General features: G+C 45.4%; 1 protein-coding gene across 1 annotated transcript in view; it reads left to right on the top strand.

The window, feature by feature from the left end:
• The window catches only part of ENAM (enamelin), a 100,670-nt gene that overhangs the window by 14,600 nt on the left and 67,776 nt on the right, over window positions 1–18,294 (top strand). The window contains exon 4 of the mRNA XM_085640483.1: window positions 1,614–1,919. Coding sequence (XP_085496609.1) covers window positions 1,614–1,919 — 306 coding nt within the window. The remainder of the gene's footprint in view (window positions 1–1,613; window positions 1,920–18,294) is intronic.

Below are 18,294 nucleotides of genomic sequence, written 5' to 3'. Positions count from 1 at the left end.
ATAGAGGGTAGATGGAAAGATGGAGAGATGCCACAAAAGAAACCAAGCCCTCACGGGCTCACACAAATATACTGAAAAAAATTAGGAGAGAAATCAGAATTTAAAATGAAGATATTTAGGACCATCTGGTGACCGAGTAGACGGGGAAACTTGTGGAAACAGGCGAAAGAGAAAAAAGAAGTTGCAATCTGAATATATTGGAAGGAAGTCAGAACATGGATTGGTTGTTGGATGAAATAGAGGAGCAGTAGTCTCGGAATAAAACAGGAAAGTGTGAATAAGATGTTTAATAGCAGTGCAGGTAATGGGTTTGTGATTCTTGCGAAGTTTTAGAAGTTGGAATATTCAACACTTGGAAAGAACAAGCCAGAAAGGGCAAGATTTTAGGATGAAAGAGAGGGAAGAATGTGGGATGGTCCAAAGTAAATGTTGTGTGAGGGTTTCCTGCTTGAGCGCACTATTGGTATGAATGGCTTCTTAGCAATGATCAGTGAATGCTCTGGCCCAATCTATGAGCCATGTCTTAAGAACTTGCTAGAATTGCGTTCCTGTATAAATTTGTCGTGTGTAACCCAGAATCATCTTGGACTTGAGGAGCCATGTGTTTAAGAGTATAGTGCGTTATCCACACTCCTAATTGAACAAAGTAAGTTTCACCACTTGTCATAGGCACCAACCCCCATAGGCCCTCCGCACCGTCACTCCTTAAGATCTTGCCCGGTGCCATATCAAGTGAATAGTTCACTCCTGCCCAGAGGAGCCACCCCACCTCTGCCTTTCTTTCCATCTGTTACTCTCTCCTTCCTTCCTTCCTCTTCTCTTTCTCTTTCTCTTTCTCTGACCAGTGGACTGTTGCATGGAGTGCAACCCATCCTATAGGTTTATAAACTATCACCCAGCTGTTGTACTTAAAAACTGATCCGCCCATCTATTTACTGTTCATGGGCAATGAATCCTATTTGAAAACCATCTTTTTCTTTTATTTATCCGAGCCGATGTTTCTTCCACTCAACCCTACAGACTGGTACCAATACATTGTTGCTCATGATGTCCGGCTTCGTGGATCCTCGGAATGTACTGCTCATTGTACTCTTCTTTTTCTTTGCTTTCTCGCACTTTATATAGTTGGTATTCCTTTGTTGCATGATTATTTTATGTTCCCTTTTCATAAAATAATAAAAATGGCCTGAACTCAAAAAAAGGCTTGCTGGAATTGCATGTGGATCTCCAAATTCAGATTTTGATTCACACTCAGCTCCCCTTCCCCTCAAATGTTTTCCTTCACAACAGACTCCATGATAGAAGGGACAATGAAGAGTTACAGTGAGATCTAAATGTGGACATGTGAGTGTGTGATAGGCAGCAGAGAGTGAGGATTAGAAATAAAGGGAGAGTTGGGCAGAGGAGGGTAGGATTTAAGAGAATAAGGAGGGAGGTCATCTAAAACTGAGCAGAAAAAAAGATTCACAAAAGTGAGAATGTAAAGTTTGGGAAAATGAATGGACTCATAATGAGTAGATGTTTGAGGAAAGGGAGACAGATGATAAGTGAAGTATGGATCTATTACAGCATCTGACCTTGTTTTACTCAAGATAAAGTATATTCTCTTTCAGGTGCCACAAATGGCCACCATGTATGGGTATAGCCCACTGTTCTTACAGTTGTTTCAACAGCAGCAACAACAACAGCCCTTGTGGCCTCAACATCAAGCACAGCTTTGGCCACCACAGACTCAGCAGAACCCTGGACAAACCCCAATGGTTCCACAGTCTAACACACCGCTTATAAATGCACAACCAACACAGCACCTGAAGCAATCATCTAACCCAGTACAGCATCTGGCCAAACCGCCCACACCTAGTGCACCAGCGAAGAAACCACAACCAGGGCAACTACCAACAGACATCATGCAATCCCAGGTAAGTCAATAAATCTATACACAGGCTGACCTGCCTCATGTGTGATACTGAACATAGCGCTCTGAAGAGAGGACAGTGATTTACAGAGCTGTAACATGTATTGTCAATAGTGTATTTTGGTGAAAACAGCATAACGCATTGAGTAAGAGCCCCCAAATAAATCCAACTTCAGCACCCACTGTTACCCCATAACTTCACCCAACAGCACAACAGCACATTTCAAAGAAAATAGAAAAGTGTTACAGAAAATTTAAAAAAGAGCTTTGAATGGTCACACTAACAAGACATAAAGGGGCATGTTATCTACAAATGGCGATAATGATCGCCAGCGCAAGGTATCAGCATTTTTTATCGCTTCTTTTCCTGGACACTTTTCGCATTCTTATCGGCGTATTATGAACACATCGGTAAGATGCGATGGTGTCTGGAAAGGAAGCGATAACTCCCGCTAACATGCGATAGGCATTCATGCGATAGCATGGGATCAGCGCGTGGGATCAGCGCGTTAGCGGTGCGTTAGCGGTGCGTTAGCGGTGCGTTAGCGTCAATAATATTTCAGCTAACGTGATGGAGTGCCTGAAAAACCCCTGTATGACTCGATCAATGGATAAATTATGCAACAGGAACAACAGTGAATGTTAACATGTATGTAACGCTGTGAAAGGCCGGATCAGGCCAACATAGTGTGGGCCTGTGATGTGATGCAACGCCGGAAAGCTGGCGCTAACGCATGTTAGCGCAGGCTTGCTAATAGGGCGATAATAATATCGCCGCTTTATCGGAAAAAAGCGCCGCTAAAGCGGCGATAAGGCCCTTGCTAATATGCCCCATAGGTTCGCATTTGTTACATGCCATTTTAAGAATATATTTTTAGAAACTCAGATTGCACTTCTTTAGCAGTTAATTGTAAACGCACTGAAATCTATCTACTTGGATATAAGCTTCTTGGACAAAGTCAAACATACATCACTTCTAAGTTGCATTCTGGTACGAATGCATTACGTATTTATTTACTCCAGTTACAGAAAATAACTGCTACCTCTGGCTTGACCTTTGGCGCCCCTGCTCTGGCTACCCTTGGTCTCAGTGGCCATGAAGGCAGCGCCATGAACAGCCATGAACACAGCGCCATAACCCTTGCATTCTTTGTATCGATCCTATCACGTGCCCCTGTCCTAGTCCTTTGGCATCTGCGAGGAAGCTGGTGAGGGAAGAATGAGGTGTCAAGAGTTAAAACCTGCAATGTAATCCGGGCCTTTGGGTGAGTATTGCCAATTCCCAACTGGAAACTTAGGGGCAGCAACCTAACACAATGCACTGTCTAGCATAGTAAAAAAAAGCACCAAACTGCACTTTATCCTACAGGAATTACTCCACTAAACGGAACTTCCTCCTAGGGACACTAACCCACTGCCCTGCATTCTCAATAAACTAGCATACAACCCTTCCCTACCTTCTAGAGTTTAGCAGGTATCATTTAAACAAAGTGTAGCATAATCTTTTTCATTTTTAGGCACTCAGGATTTCCCCCTTACCCACAGCTAACCCTCTTCCTCAGTGGTTTGGGTTTAAATGTGTATTTTGAGGAAAATACCAACAAGTCGAGTAGGAACTCGTGCAACACAACTACAGCAATGCCGTCTCCGCAGGTCATGCTCCACAACCCAATCCGATTTATAGACAAACTAAAAACAACACCACATATTGAAGGTAGGCGAGCACAGGATGAAACAAGCATGAGCGCCAACTCAGGTCCCCAAAAGGAGACTCTAGGGGAGCAGAAAGCAAAGAGACGAAAGAAGGGTTTTACACAAAACTGTCACCTACAAGCTTCCCTTATCCCCCCCCTGGTGAGATGGAGTTATCCCAGCCTGTACTGCTCCACAGAAAAATATCCTCACTGCTCTGCGCTATCAAACACCTCCATCATCTCCACATTAGGGGGCAGATTTACAAAAAACTGACGCATATCTGCGTTATAGCATCAGTTTACTACCATCGCACAAAAAAACCCTTGAGCCACCATTGATGTGGTGCACCATGGCGCAAGGATTGACAGATGAGTCACGCATCTGTTGGTGCAAAGGTCACGCATTGCTGGAGTCGTGTCGCAAACACGACGCAACTCCAGCAATGCTCAGTAAGGCCTATACCTTTTTTGCTGCGCCACTCCTTACGCCTGCTTCAAACAGGCGTAAGGTTTTGACACAGTGGCGTAGAAGTGGCGCAGTGAGATCTAGCAGATTTCACTGCGTCACTCTTACGAGGCTTTCCTGCGTGGGCACGCCCATCTTACATACATTATACCTGACAAAGGTATAATGTGGTGCTGGGCTTTACAATGTGATGCATCTCCCTAGATGCGACACATTATAAATGTGTCGCAACGTGGTGCATTCTTTATGCCGCTGCTGCATCACAAAAAAATTGACGCAACGGTGGTGCAAAACTGTCACAAGGGGCTTGTAGATCTGCCCCTAGGTGTCCAAGACACTCAGACAAGCATAGAGATCAGGTCAAGCAAAAGGGCCCCGGCAGAGTCGACGAAAAAGTGCAGACTTATTTCTTCTCCTGCTGATATATCTCTGTTTCACTGGATAATCGACTGCTGATACTGGTTGGAATGCATTGGCGTGAAACACATGTACGTACCAAAGTCCCAGACCATCTGTGTAACTGTGCGTCCTCTGCCCCAATTTTCACTTTTATCCTTTACGTTCCCCATCTTCTTGATCGATGCTTCGTGGGGGGTCTGATCCTATGGCATGCTTCTCCCTCAAATAGGATGGTCGTCCCACTGATGTGCCCTGAAAAGGACATCTACTGCTCTACACTTGACACCCTGTAGGCCCTACAGGCCCTAGCTGGTGGCCGGATTTTATTTCTAGGGCAGTAGCTACATCCAAGGGTGGCACCTGCTGGTCTCTCCGTGTAATGACTTCTAGTATTTCTTTACATTTTGTAAATGCATACAAACATGATGGGCATAGCTTTTGCAAAATAGACTGCAAACCTTGAAGTTTACGCACAAAATATACTTTGCAGTCACTAGTGTTGCATCTGCGTAAGGGTAGCTGATTGTCAAAAACCTGTGGGTTTGTAGCCATGACAGCTGAAAGACAGAGGCTGGGTGATACTCCAGAACAAGGACAGTTTCATTACGCCACTCGTCTCCCTCTCTTAGGGGCTTCTTTACAAGCCCCTTGTGTCATTTTTAACATAGGAAAAAGTGATGTACCGGCGGCGCCAGGGGCTTGTAAATAAGCCCCAAAGGGGCAGATTTACGAGGAAGTGCCACAGCGTGGCACCACAAGCCCTTTGGCTGCGCTACGCTGCAGCACTTCTAAAGCACAGGGATGCAACATATTTACAAGAATATGTCGCATCTCTGTGCTTCCCACTGCGCTGGCTCACAAACTGCAGCCATGCGCTGGCGCAGGCAGCCTTGCACCATGGGTTAAGGATGCCTGTGTCGTGGGGAGATTGCTTTTGTGCAGGAAGGGGCACCTTCCTGCACAAAAACAATGACTACAGGCATTTTCCTCTTTCAATGCGTGCTGTAGAATGCAGCACGCATTGAAAGAGGAAAAAACAAGGAGAAATGAAATAATTTCTCCTCATTGCGCCTCACTACGCCACATACAGATGCATCTCCAGATTTACGATTTCTCGTACATCTGGAGATGTGTCTTGTTCCATGATTGTTGCGTGGGAACACCCACAGCAACACCCATGGAACGCCCCTTCAACGCAAAGTGCTGCGTGTGAAGGGGCCGTATTTACAAGGAGAGGAAAAGTCACGCAGGGTGGCTTTACCTCTCTTTGTAAATATGGAGGAGCCCCCTGCGCCACCAGTACGTCACCAAAAGTGACGTAGTGGTGGCGCAGGGGCTTGTTAATCTGCCACTTAGTTTTTATTTCCAAGATTCCAAAATCTGGTTGGGGAAAAGGGTTTGTTGTGTTACCACAAATTGTTGGGGTCACGCCCTGTAGATATTCTAAGCCACCATAGGAAACTGCAACCTTTTGAGAGAAAAGGAAAACTGGCAGTAGTCTCTCACTCCTAAACACTGCGTTATGGTCTTCGGAGTGAAGGTACTAGGAATCGGAAAAACTTGTCAAGGAATCTTATATCTGCAGGTGAAACAATAGATCCCCACCCTGATCCCCAAAATCAAGTCACACAATGCAATCATTTATTATATAATGTTCTTTTTCAAATAAAATACACAATTGTACAAATTATAAACAGCTCAGCAAGTAATATGTAGAAAAGGAAAAAAGTTAGATATGTCAAGATCATATTTCATCACACATCATTAATCTTTTAGACTAATCCCCACCTACCTAGCTAAAAAACAGTGTAACTGCATTGGTTTGCATATATCAAGTCATTCAAAGCTAACCCACTTAGATTTGAATGCCTTCAGGCCTAAGGCCATCCTTACAGTATTTGGTCCATGTGTCTATCCCCTCTCCCCCAATTACCGGTCTCTTATATACCTTGCTTGTACATGGGGCTCCATGGTGTGAGGATGGGCCAGCTTGTGCTCAATCCCTGTTTTATTACACAAGATAGTAAACACTACTTCTATTCATAAAATAAATAATACACAGAATGTTACTGCTATGGTATGCTCTCTCCTTACTTCGAGACAGAACTACAAGGCACTTTCTTCTGATAACCACTTTTCAGTTGCTGTGTTTATTAAACAGCTCCAGAGAATGGACATTTTCCCTTCTCTGGCCTGTTAACTTTAGCCTCAGAAAACATGACAACTAAGCACATATTTTATTAGTCTGCACATGATCCACCGGATTACCAGCTTGGGTTACTCACACACCATATACTCACCTGGGCCCATAAACATTCATACAAATAAGCTAGTAGTACCACCAGAGTCAAATTTGTTTACCTGCAAGATTTTGTTATTTTACTCAAATCTTACCAATCCAATCTCCTTGACAAGGGAGAAAAAGAGAGCAGGTACAAGGACAGATTGCACAGAATTATATTTACCTAAGGTGAAAGATGAGCCCAACTCCTTGAAGATGGGCCAGATCAGGGCCGGACTGGTGAGGCCGGGCACCGGGCAATCCCCCGGTAGGCCGGAAGAGATGGGGGGGCGTTTTTTTCACAGGGGCCAGTTTTGTTACTGGGGCACCCCCAGTAACAAAATCAGAAGGCCACCGGACGGTCCATGACAGTCAGACTCTCTGCACTCTGACCTCTGTGCGGGGGAAAAAGCACATCTGCCATTGGTGAGGTGACGTCATCTCTCACGAATGGCAGTGGTGCTTCTTACCCGCACACAGAGGTCAGAGTGCGCTGTTGGAGTGCGAGTGTTGGTTGAAAATGTAGTAGTGCGTAAGCGTACTGCGCAGGTTGCGCACCGCGTTCACTTTCGGCACCACCACTCGCGACACGTCACCCACCTTCATGTAGGCAGTGACTGAATGGCTCCATCCAGCACCTGCTCAGAGATCCCTTGGACGCCAATCACAGCACGAGAATCGGGCACGGCTGCGCGAGCCTGGCGGGCGAACTTGGGGAGGGGGAGCAGAGCGACGCACAAGTTGGGCGAATGGGCCGCAACATAGAAGTGCGCATGTCCTGTTAGTCAGAGACTGGCACGGACACACCACAACAGAGTAGAAGGCTCAGCGGCAGCATCGACAACTTCCGTTAATCAACTACCGTCCAAGCAGTCAATAGCAACCTGTTGTCAGCACGGTACGTAGTATAGGATGTTGTATCCTATACTACGTGCACGATTGTTTTTAGATGGTGCCTATGGTCACACGTGTGTGCGGGTGCTCTGGAGGTCTTTGATGCACTTGCGTCAGTAAAACATAGGCAGTCCCAGTGCTTAATTTGAGCCGGTGGGGACGTTTGAAGAGAGCCCTGGGCACCGGCACTCATTCTTTTACAAACTAAGCACTGGTAGGCCCACATCACAAGGTATGGTCAGCTTACACGCACCAATAACCTATGTTAATGTGTGTAAAGCTGTGTTTCTGTATCGCACAATATAGTTTTACGGTTGCAGAAATATTTACTCACACATACTCTTTTGTGTGCGCAAACCTTGCGAGAGCAGGGAGTCGCATTCCAGGGCAGGAATGCTTTGAAAGTGTGTACACTCTCTTAAACCTGCTTCTTTGTGGGTATTCACAAACGTGTGTAAGCCCATTGGCATCCTGAAAAACTGGCAATCTACTGCTGTCTAGGGCACAACTGCATCATATTCATGAGTGGGAATATGAAGTGAACACCCTAAAAAATAGATGGAGGTGTAAGGGAAGACGTTTCTCTGGACGGGAAAGTGAATGAAAAAAGTTAACAAGTCTATTTCCCTATAGTAAGGCATTTTCCCATGCATAAACGTACTGTATACGTTTGCACATGCATAATGTCCTCCGCATGTGACAGGATTCAGAAAAGGTTTCCTGGTACTCCTGGTACCCGGTAATTGTCGCAGCGTCCATGCGGTCTCTTGCAAGTTTTTGTGGATTCCAAATAAGCTGGAATTTACTCAAAACATAAGAAAAAGCCCATTGGAGTAAATTTCCAGTTTAAGCAAACTCCTTCACCCCGTCTTTTTAGCCAACTTATGTGCTGTAAAATGTTCAGTTTAAGGTTCGAATTTTAGATTGGCGGGCGAACTTGGGGAGGGGGAGCAGAATGACGCACGAGTCGGGCAAATGGGCCGCAACATAGAAGTGCGCACGTCCTGTTAGTCAGAGACTGGCACGGACACACCGCAACAGAGTAGAAGGCTCAGCGGCAGCAAGTAGGCAACAAGTAAGAAGAAGAGTTTGCATAGGCCTGACTCCAGAGCTGCCTTACGTTGAAAACTTTTGCACGATTCACTGGTGGCAAAATTGTAGTATTTAATGTACAGAGGCAAGCACTGGCGAATGGATTGGCGAATATAAAGAAACATCGGCCTTCAGGCAACTGTTGTGCAATTGTCTTACATTCTCTCCCACTCCACCTACCTCTCAGAGATTGCCTTTCCTCCCTCCATTCTCTCTCTTGCTGCCATTATTCTTTCTTTTTTCCCACTCTTTTATGTTGTCAATCCCTGCCTATTTTCTGTCTATGGTCCTCTTTTACTCTGACCGTAAGGATGCTTCAACAGCTTGTGAAAGCTCCAGATTCGCTGTAAGTGTGCCAGATTCTCTCATTTTTGTGTGGTCCAAGAAGACTGGTAGTCTATTCTGTAGTACATTATTATGAGTTGGAGATCCTCTGCTGGTGCATTAAAGTAGGGCATTATTAGCATGCAAATGATGGGTTTAAATACTGTATGTTCCTATTTTAAAAAAACTATGCCACAAACAATATGGCAGCATTGATAGGTGTAAAATGTAGGCAATAAAAGTTATGGTCTTGCATTTTATGCCTCTGATTGACTGCTCGGGAACGGGCAGGAGGTGGCACTCAGATCCTCCTTGGGTGCCCCTGCCCCAACGAATAAAGGGGGTTCTAGCGCAGAATCAGGCCACAATGTCTGGCTATACAGAATGGCTCTTATAATGTTCCTTTGGAGGAAAGTTGTATACGATCCTCAGGTGTGGGAGTGGGGGTGACATAGTCTTCGGCTGCACCTCCTTTCCACCCTGGCGATGCCCTTAAGGAAAAAAACTAAATTGGAACACACATCAGTAACGTTGGACCTGGCGCTCTTTGCGGGATCACCCCTAAACTTTTTTTGCCTGCACTCCTCCTGTTTTCTGAAATTATTTTTGTTGACTCTTAGGGCTCTGTGCACTTTACCACTGCTAACCAGTGCTAAAGTGCTTGCGCTCTTTCCTTTAAACATGGTAAAATTGGCTTACACCCAACTGGAAAAATTTAATGTAATTGTAAGTCCCTAGAAATGTGGTTCTACATGTACACAGGGCCTGTTAATTAAATGCTGCTAGTGGGCCTGCAACACTTATTGTGCCACCCACTTAAGTAGCCTATTTCAACATGCGTCAAGGCCTGCCATTGCAGTCTGTGTGTGCAGTTGTAAAACTGCCATTTTGACCTGGCAAAATGAACCCTTTGCCAGGCCTAAACATATTCCCTTTTAATACGTTTCTCACCACTAGGGCAAGCCCTTAACTCTCCATAAGGCAGGGTGCAGTATGCAGAGTGCAGTGTATTCAAATGGTTTGGCATATGCTTTTAAGTTTTATATGTCCCGGAATAGGCGAGGCTCATTTGCTACTCTTGTTCTTGGTGCAATTCTGGATTTTTTCACAATCCCATGACTGCAGTAATGTAACATTAATGGCATCACCCATACTCTGAAAAGTGTTCCAGTGCCACTGGCCTGAGTGCCTACTGCCTTTGTGTGGAATTTCCATGCTTTCTGGCCTGGGTACAATGTTTGACATTTCAATGCTTTCTGGCTTCCTGGGTGCTTATGTGTGACGGTTCCATACTTTCTGGCCTTGCCTGGGTGCTTATGTATGATGTTTCCATTCTGGCCTTGGTGCTTATTTGTGATATTTCCATATTTTCTGGCCTCAGTGACCTGGGTGCTCATGTGTGACATTTCCATGCTTACTGGCCATGGTGCGTATGTGTGAGATTTCCATGCTTTCTGGCCTGGGTGCTTATATGTGACGTTTCCATGCTTTCAGGCCTGGGTGCTAATGTGTAATAGTTTCACAGTTTCTGCCCTGGGTGGCCTGGGTGCTTATGTGTGACATTTCCATGCTTTCTGGCCTGGGTGATTCTGTGTGACTTTTCCATGCTTTCAGGCCTGGGTGCTAATGTGTAATAGTTTCACAGTTTCTGCCCTGGGTGGCCTGGGTGCTTATGTGTGACATTTCCATGCTTTCTGGCCTGGGTGATTCTGTGTGACTTTTCCATGCTTTCTGGCCTGGATGCTCATGTGTAATATTTCCACAGTTTCTGGCTTCGGTGGCCTGGGTGTTGATGAGTGACATTTCCACAGTTTCTGTCCTCAGTGACCTGGGTGCTCATGTGTGACATTTCCATGCTTACTGGCCTGGGTGCTTTTGTGTGAAGTTTCCATGCTTTCTGGCCTGGGTGCTTATGTGTAATATTTCCGTAGTTTGAGGCGTCAGTGGCCTGGGTGCTTATGCGTGACAGTTCCACAGTTTATGGCCTCAGTGACCTGGATGCTCATGTGTGACATTTTCATGCTTACTGGCCTGGGTGTTTATGTGTGACGTTTCCATGCTGTCTGGCCTGGTGTGACGTTTCAATAGTTTCTGGCCTCAGTGGCCTAGTTATCAGGTGCTTATGTCTGACATTTCCACAGTTTCTGGTCTCAGAGGCCTAGTTGCTTATGTGTGACATTTCCACAGTTTCTGACCTCAGTGGCCTGGGTGCTTATGTGTGACATTTCCACAGTCTATGGCCTCAGTGGCCTGGGTGCTTATGAGTGACATTTCCATGCTTACTGGCCTGGGTGCTCATGTGTGCCATTTCAGTGCTTAATGTGTGACAATGTGAGTGACAATTTATTGAAAATACAAAGCACAGCACTTTACTTAAGATGCTTTATTTTAGCCCTGTTTACAAAACTCAGGAGATTAAAATCATTTTACGTTTGCTCATTGTCTTGTGCATTTTTGCTCTAAACCTTTGCACAGTTGTTTGAGGTTAAGTGTGTTTTTAAATGTCTTTATACTATTTTATTTTAATACTAAATCGATTATTTTAAAATTCATATTTCGTGCTTGACATTTCATTTTTTGGTGTTCTCTGTAGAATTGTCTGTAATTTATGACTGGGTATCCTGGTGCACCATAAGGTCATCATTTACTATGCTTCAAAAGTCAATAAAATTAAATATGTAATGAAAGATGTGTTGGAAAATTGCATTTTTGGCCGTTCTGTTTTCTTGGGGGGAGCACCCCCCCCAAACTCCCACTAGTAGTGATCAGGCTCGCTCGCTACGCTTGCTCGCTACACACCATATGGGGGCTGCTCTGACTTAGCGGTACAAAAGGGGGTGGTGATGGACGGAGCATCAGAACCAATCAAACACTCACACCCAGTCAACAGATCTGGGTTTGATCCATCACTGTTCTTTAGCCCACTCTGCCACCCCAGTTCAGACATGGCCATATGCAAATCAGTCTGACCCTGTGCCTCATGGGAACAGTCCAGCCCGAACCGCCAAGCCATGCCTTCCCTGGACCGGAAACAAGCTTCCTAGGACCGGTTTCTGGAAGCTTGTTTCCGGTCCAGGGAAGGCATGGCTTGGCAGTTCGGGCTGGACTGTTCCCATGAGGCACAGGGTCAGACTGATTTGCATATGGCCATGTCTGAACTGGGCTGGCAGAGTGGGCTAAAGAACGGTGATGGATCAAACCCAGATCTGTGGACTGGGTGTGAGTGTTTGATTGGTTCTGATGCTCCGTCCATCACCACCCTCTTTTGTACCGCTTTGTTCGCCATAAGTTGGCAGGGTATGCTCAGTCGTGAGTCCCTTGCTCACTTTGCCACTGGATTCAAGCAAGCCTGGCTGAAGACGGCTGAAATGCCAGAAACCGGTCCTAGGAAGCTTGTTTCCGGTCCAGGGAAGGCATGGCTTGGCAGTTCGGGCTGGACTGTTCCCATGAGGCACAGGGTCAGACTGATTTGCATATGGCCATGTCTGAACTGGGGTGGCAGAGTGGTCTAAAGAACGGTGATGGATCACACCCAGATCTGTGGACTGGGTGTGAGTGTTTGATTGGTTCTGATGCTCCGTCCATCACCACCCTCTTTTGTACCGCTTTGTTCGCCATAAGTTGGCAGGGTATGCTCAGACGTGAGTCCCTTGCTCCCTTTGCCACTGGATTCAAGCAAGCCTGGCTGAAGACGGCTGAAATACCAGAAAACGGTCCTAGGAAGCCTGTTTCCGGTCCAGGGAAGGCATGGCTTGGCAGTTCGGGCTGGACTGTTCCCATGAGGCACAGGGTCAGACTGATTTGCATATGGCCATGTCTGAACTGGGGTGGCAGAGTGGGCTAAAGAACGGTGATGGATCAAACCCAGATCTGTGGACTGGGTGTGAGTGTTTGATTGGTTCTGATGCTCCGTCCATCACCACCCTCTTTTGTACCGCTTTGTTCGCCATAAGTTGGCAGGGTATGCTCAGACGTGAGTCCCTTGCTCACTTTGCCACTGGATTCAAGCAAGCCTGGCTGAAGACGGCTGAAATGCCAGAAACCGGTCCTAGGAAGCTTGTTTCCGGTCCAGGGAAGGCATGGCTTGGCAGTTCGGGCTGGACTGTTCCCATGAGGCACAGGGTCAGACTGATTTGCATATGGCCATGTCTGAACTGGGGTGGCAGAGTGGGCTAAAGAACGGTGATGGATCAAACCCAGATCTGTGGACTGGGTGTGAGTGTTTGATTGGTTCTGATGCTCCGTCCATCACCACCCTCTTTTGTACCGCTTTGTTCGCCATAAGTTGGCAGGGTATGCTCAGACGTGAGTCCCTTGCTCACTTTGCCACTGGATTCAAGCAAGCCTGGCTGAAGACGGCTGAAATGCCAGAAACCGGTCCTAGGAAGCTTGTTTCCGGTCCAGGGAAGGCATGGCTTGGCAGTTTGGGCTGGACTGTTCCTCTGAGGCACAGGGTCAGACTGATTTGCATATGGCCATGTCTGAACTGGGGTGGCAGAGTGGGCTAAAGAACGGTGATGGATCAAACCCAGATCTGTGGACTGGGTGTGAGTGTTTGATTGGTTCTGATGCTCCGTCCATCACCACCCTCTTTTGTACGGGCTGCTCTGACTTATACTTTGTGCTCTCTGATTCACTACTCTTGTGTCTATTTTTGGTGCTCTCGGTAAGAATGTCTATGAGTACATATGACTGGGTAACTTGGTGCTCTTTAAGGTCATCGTCTACTATTTACTGTGCTTTGAAAGTTAATATAGTTAAATATGTAATGAAAAATGTGCTGTAAAATGCACCATTTGGTCTTTCTTTTTCCAAAGTTTTTTGAGGGGGGGAACCCCCCCAAACACCTTAGGAGTGGTCGGGCACACTCGCTGCGCTCGCTTGCTACGCGCTGGATGGGGTCTGGTCTGGCAAAATTTGCCAGGGCTGCTTTCAGTTCCCAGTCTGGCACTGGGCCAGAAGAAGTCCACTGGGACAGGTGGAAGACAGAGGATCAGGACAGGTTCAGAACTGGGAAGGTGACCTCTTCTAAGTGCAACGCCAGCGTCGCACCCCTCTCTGGCACTACTCTCTGCGATCTTTCTTCCGCAATTACCTTCTAGATGATTGGCTCATTGATCAATATTTCGGTCTCTCGAGCAGGGTCTCTGGCATCTGCAAAGTCTGAGACAGCGTCTCGGACAGCGTCTATGGCAGCATACGCTTCGGGTCTGTGACGAGTTGGAATGACGGGTCTGACAGACGGGTCTCGGGCTCTGGTCTGACAGTTCTCTAACTAACTTACCTCAATTATACTATTCTATGTTCGTGTAAATGTAAGTGGGTTCTTATAAAGCGCGGGCTGTCACTCCGCGAGGAGCATCCTGGCGCTGTGGAGGTTTGGAGGTAAGGGGAGGGGAGGGGCACTGGCTATCCTAGATGAGGGAGAGGCATAGTTCCTCTGGGGCTGCAAATACCCAAGTCTTCAGGGCCTTCCTGAAAAGTGTCTCTGTCTCAAGTGACCACCCCAAATGTTCCAATCTCGTGTATTCCCCTATTTCTGATTGGACAGGGCAAGGAGGTGAGTTCATCACACCATATTAAATGTAATATTTTTCTTTAGGCTCTTTGTTCTATGTTTCCGCCCCTTAATTTACTTTCCCAAAGCTTTATTCCCACCCGCATTTCATATTATGATCAATACAATTTATACACTTTGTTATAATTGTTGCTCTAGTCCGGGTCGATGGGTTAAGTTCTCATGAGATTTTCCCCAGCTTGTCCTTGGCTGGGTTTCAATGGTGTCATCATGGTTCCGGGCAGGGTTTAGTGCGCGTGCGCACAGATCAGGTGGGGTAGGGATTTCAGTCACTTTCTGAGGCCCAAATACGAACTAGTAATAAAGTCAGAGAAAAATATGTTAGAATATGAAAATAAATGAATTCACTGTATACCACTTATCACTACTCTAATCCCATTTACTTATTTATATATTTCGCATTAGCAATTAGTAGAGCTTGCAAGGTTTAGTTCACGCAAAGCATGCGTATTAACATGTGAGTTTCAAGCGGACATTTTAAACGCTATTGCGCAGCTGCAAATGTTTCCCCCCAAGCATAGAAAACGTCATACCGCGTAGATGCAGTAGACGTATGCACAGTGAAATTCCCGCGTTTTGTCGGCCATTTTAAGACACTCGGATTACTGGTTAGTAATACACATAGGTGAGCTTCCCCTAGATACGATATATTGTGTGTAATGCAATATTAGTATTTACAAACAGGTTGATTAAAGTGTTACCCGTTATTTGAGAGGATTGCATCCAAGTAAGTTTCTTCTTTACGAAACCTTGCTCCATCACACATACTGAGTAGCGTAGCTCTTGTTAGAAAATAATCAGGCCTGTTTTTTCGACCTTGTGCTTCAATTTCGCGTTCTAAACCATTCAATGCACGCAGCGAAGCATGAGTTATATGTAACATAAAAACATAAAAATGTATGCAAACATGTCGGTCTCTCACCGATAAGATACTGAGGCATATTACCAAGCCCCTATCGCCATCACAAAGTCACTTTTTGTGAGGATGTGGTGGCGATAGGGTCAACGCTTTGTTTATGTACAGTAAGGGACACCTTTCAGTACATAAACAAACCTCCCTGCTCGCAGACACCCTTCCACTCTGGTGCAAGGGTGCCTGCGTTGGCGTTAAGTCATGAGACTTAGCGCCATCGCAGGGGGAAACGTCAGGCTGCACCATATCCTTGCTAATATGGTGCAGCGTGGCATTTCCGAAGTGGCGATGAGAGGCGTTAAGCCAAGGAGGCTAACGCCTCTCACCGCCACTTTCTAGATAATATGCCCCACTGTTGGTATCCATCTGAGGAGGTAAACTCTGCACCAACCTTGTTGAATTTTTGCACTTACAAGAATGCACAGACACTGATTGGCAGTGGTCTGCTGTCCAACTGCCAAGACTTGGAAACAAGGTTGGACCTTCCCTCCAACACATTAAACATGCCCTTGGACTCCACCATGGACCCTGCTGCTATTGAAGCCTCAGCCAGCCAAAGCAGTAGGGCAAACCTAATGTTGTACTGACTTTTATTGTTAAGTTCTTCGTAGACCCTGCTGCTTTGCAAGAGGTCCAAAACGTGTTAGGCAAGACAGCACAATTTCATCAGGTTGCCACTTTCAAAGACAAAATGGTAAGAAACTGGGAAAGTTGCTGAAAGTTCAGAAAACTGTTTGAGGCACATACAGCTTGATAGTTTCCCAGGGTTGGTCAGTCTCAACCAAGACCACGATCAAAGGTAACGATTCTTGTCTCACTAGTGTAACAGGTGTTGAAAAATCAATAAAATGTTACCAGACCTGCAGGTCTAGCGACCTGAATTATTTCATGGATTCGGCTTAGATCTAAAACTATGCCTGGGAGCACAGATGTCAGGATGTAGGGATTCAATCACCTTACCACATCAGTACCTAAGGCCCCAAAATCCAGACTAACTCATAGTGCTTTATCTCCCCTTCTAACCTTCCAGAGAGACAGGTAATTTAGAACCCAGAACACAACACTCTGAACTCTCTCAGAAGTTGTAGTAACAGGTCAGCACCTTTCGTTCTCTCACTCATACACGTCCAAAATAAACACATAGAAAGTTTACAATATTTACTGAAACTAACGTTCTCTATCATGCAAAAACTGTGCTACAATTAGGAGACATATGAGGTCAATAATGTGATTAGCACAATTAACAAACTGCACACAATGAAAAGCCTTGTCATTGTGAATAACTAAGCAGCCTAAGCCTATTCTTACTATGTAAATAGAGTATTATACTAAAGATCTCTGGGACCCCATACCTGAGAGGCATAAACAGTTGATCTTCATCTCAGGCTCATAGCTCGTTGTCTCAGGACCTTTTCTCTGCAGACCTTGCTGTGCTCTGTTTTTAGAGCTGCAAGACTTGGCTTATAGAATAAGGCTTGCTCTGTTGGAAAAATTGCATCTGTATCTCTCTATTATGTCTAGGTGTTAGTGTCCAACCACAGAAAAAACACAGGGCACAATGTTGTTTGGCCTTGTACGATGTACAGACTGAATCCCGGCAGAAAGCAAAATATTAAAACATGTGCAGCGTATTTCAAAAATAACAATGTGGCACAAAAATAAGCGTGTTACTGTGTAATGTGTGCAAAGCAAAAGCGGCCTAATTGTGTACTTGGGCAAACATAAGGAACTACAGGGGCCCTATAGGGGACTCACAACTGAATAATCTACTTGACCTAAGTGTAATATGCTTGACCCATAAACTCGCTTCAAATTGTGTGATCCTACAAATATTTTAGTTCACAGTCGCTTTTTTCTTCATTATTATATGCAAGAGCACCTTCAAATATGTGAGTTCCTCATGTCTGCTGTACAAAAAACTCTTTTGTTCGATTTAGTAGACTAAACCTTTGCTCCATGTATAACAAAAATGGAGCCCGCTTATAGGGTGCGCATGACTCTTGACTTGTCTCATAGTTCACTAATAGCATTGTTATCAGGGCGGAGGCAGGAATGTTTCTCAGTTTTTTTTCAAACACTCCTAATTTTATTAAATAGTCACTGAAAATGATGTTATAGCTAGGAAAATAAATTAAAAACAACATAAAATTTAATACAAAAACTAAGGTTATAGGGACTTTGTTGTAATCCTAGCATAAAGCATTACTCCGTTAATGGTATGTTCCCCCACCCCCTCCCTAGCTAGCATGTGGTATAACCCAAGGGAGTTCAACTTGGAATGTTCATGTACTGATGTGGTAATAGGTGAGAGCGGATGGTCAGAATAAAGAGTCTTGGACTTACCTGCATTGGAGCTTTGTATTCTTTCTAATTTTCAACAGACTTTATGGTTAGATTCAGATTTTACATGCACAAAACCATAGAAATTCAACAGCTATAGTTATACCTATCTCAAGAAAGTATAACTTGTGCCCTAAGAAAACTGTAACTCGTGTCCCCGCCATACAGTTTTCCCATCTATAATTTGATTGCTAATGTTGCAATGATATCATCAATGATGTCAAAGAAGATGTCAGGACTGATATATTAAGTGGAGAATTTAGCAGTGAATATCTTGAGCGCGAGATAAAGTTACCTTAGGGCTCGAAGTCAATGGTGGTGCCCTTGCCCCCACCCAGGGCACCCAGTGTATTTGGTTGGGGGCAGCGGGGGCCCCAAGGGCCCTGCGGTCCCTGCTG

The sequence above is a fragment of the Triturus cristatus genome, chromosome 2_1, assembly GCF_964204655.1.
Source record: "Triturus cristatus chromosome 2_1, aTriCri1.1, whole genome shotgun sequence".
Taxonomy (NCBI): Eukaryota; Metazoa; Chordata; class Amphibia; order Caudata; family Salamandridae; genus Triturus; species Triturus cristatus.
This window is presented reverse-complemented; position numbering and strand designations above follow the sequence as displayed.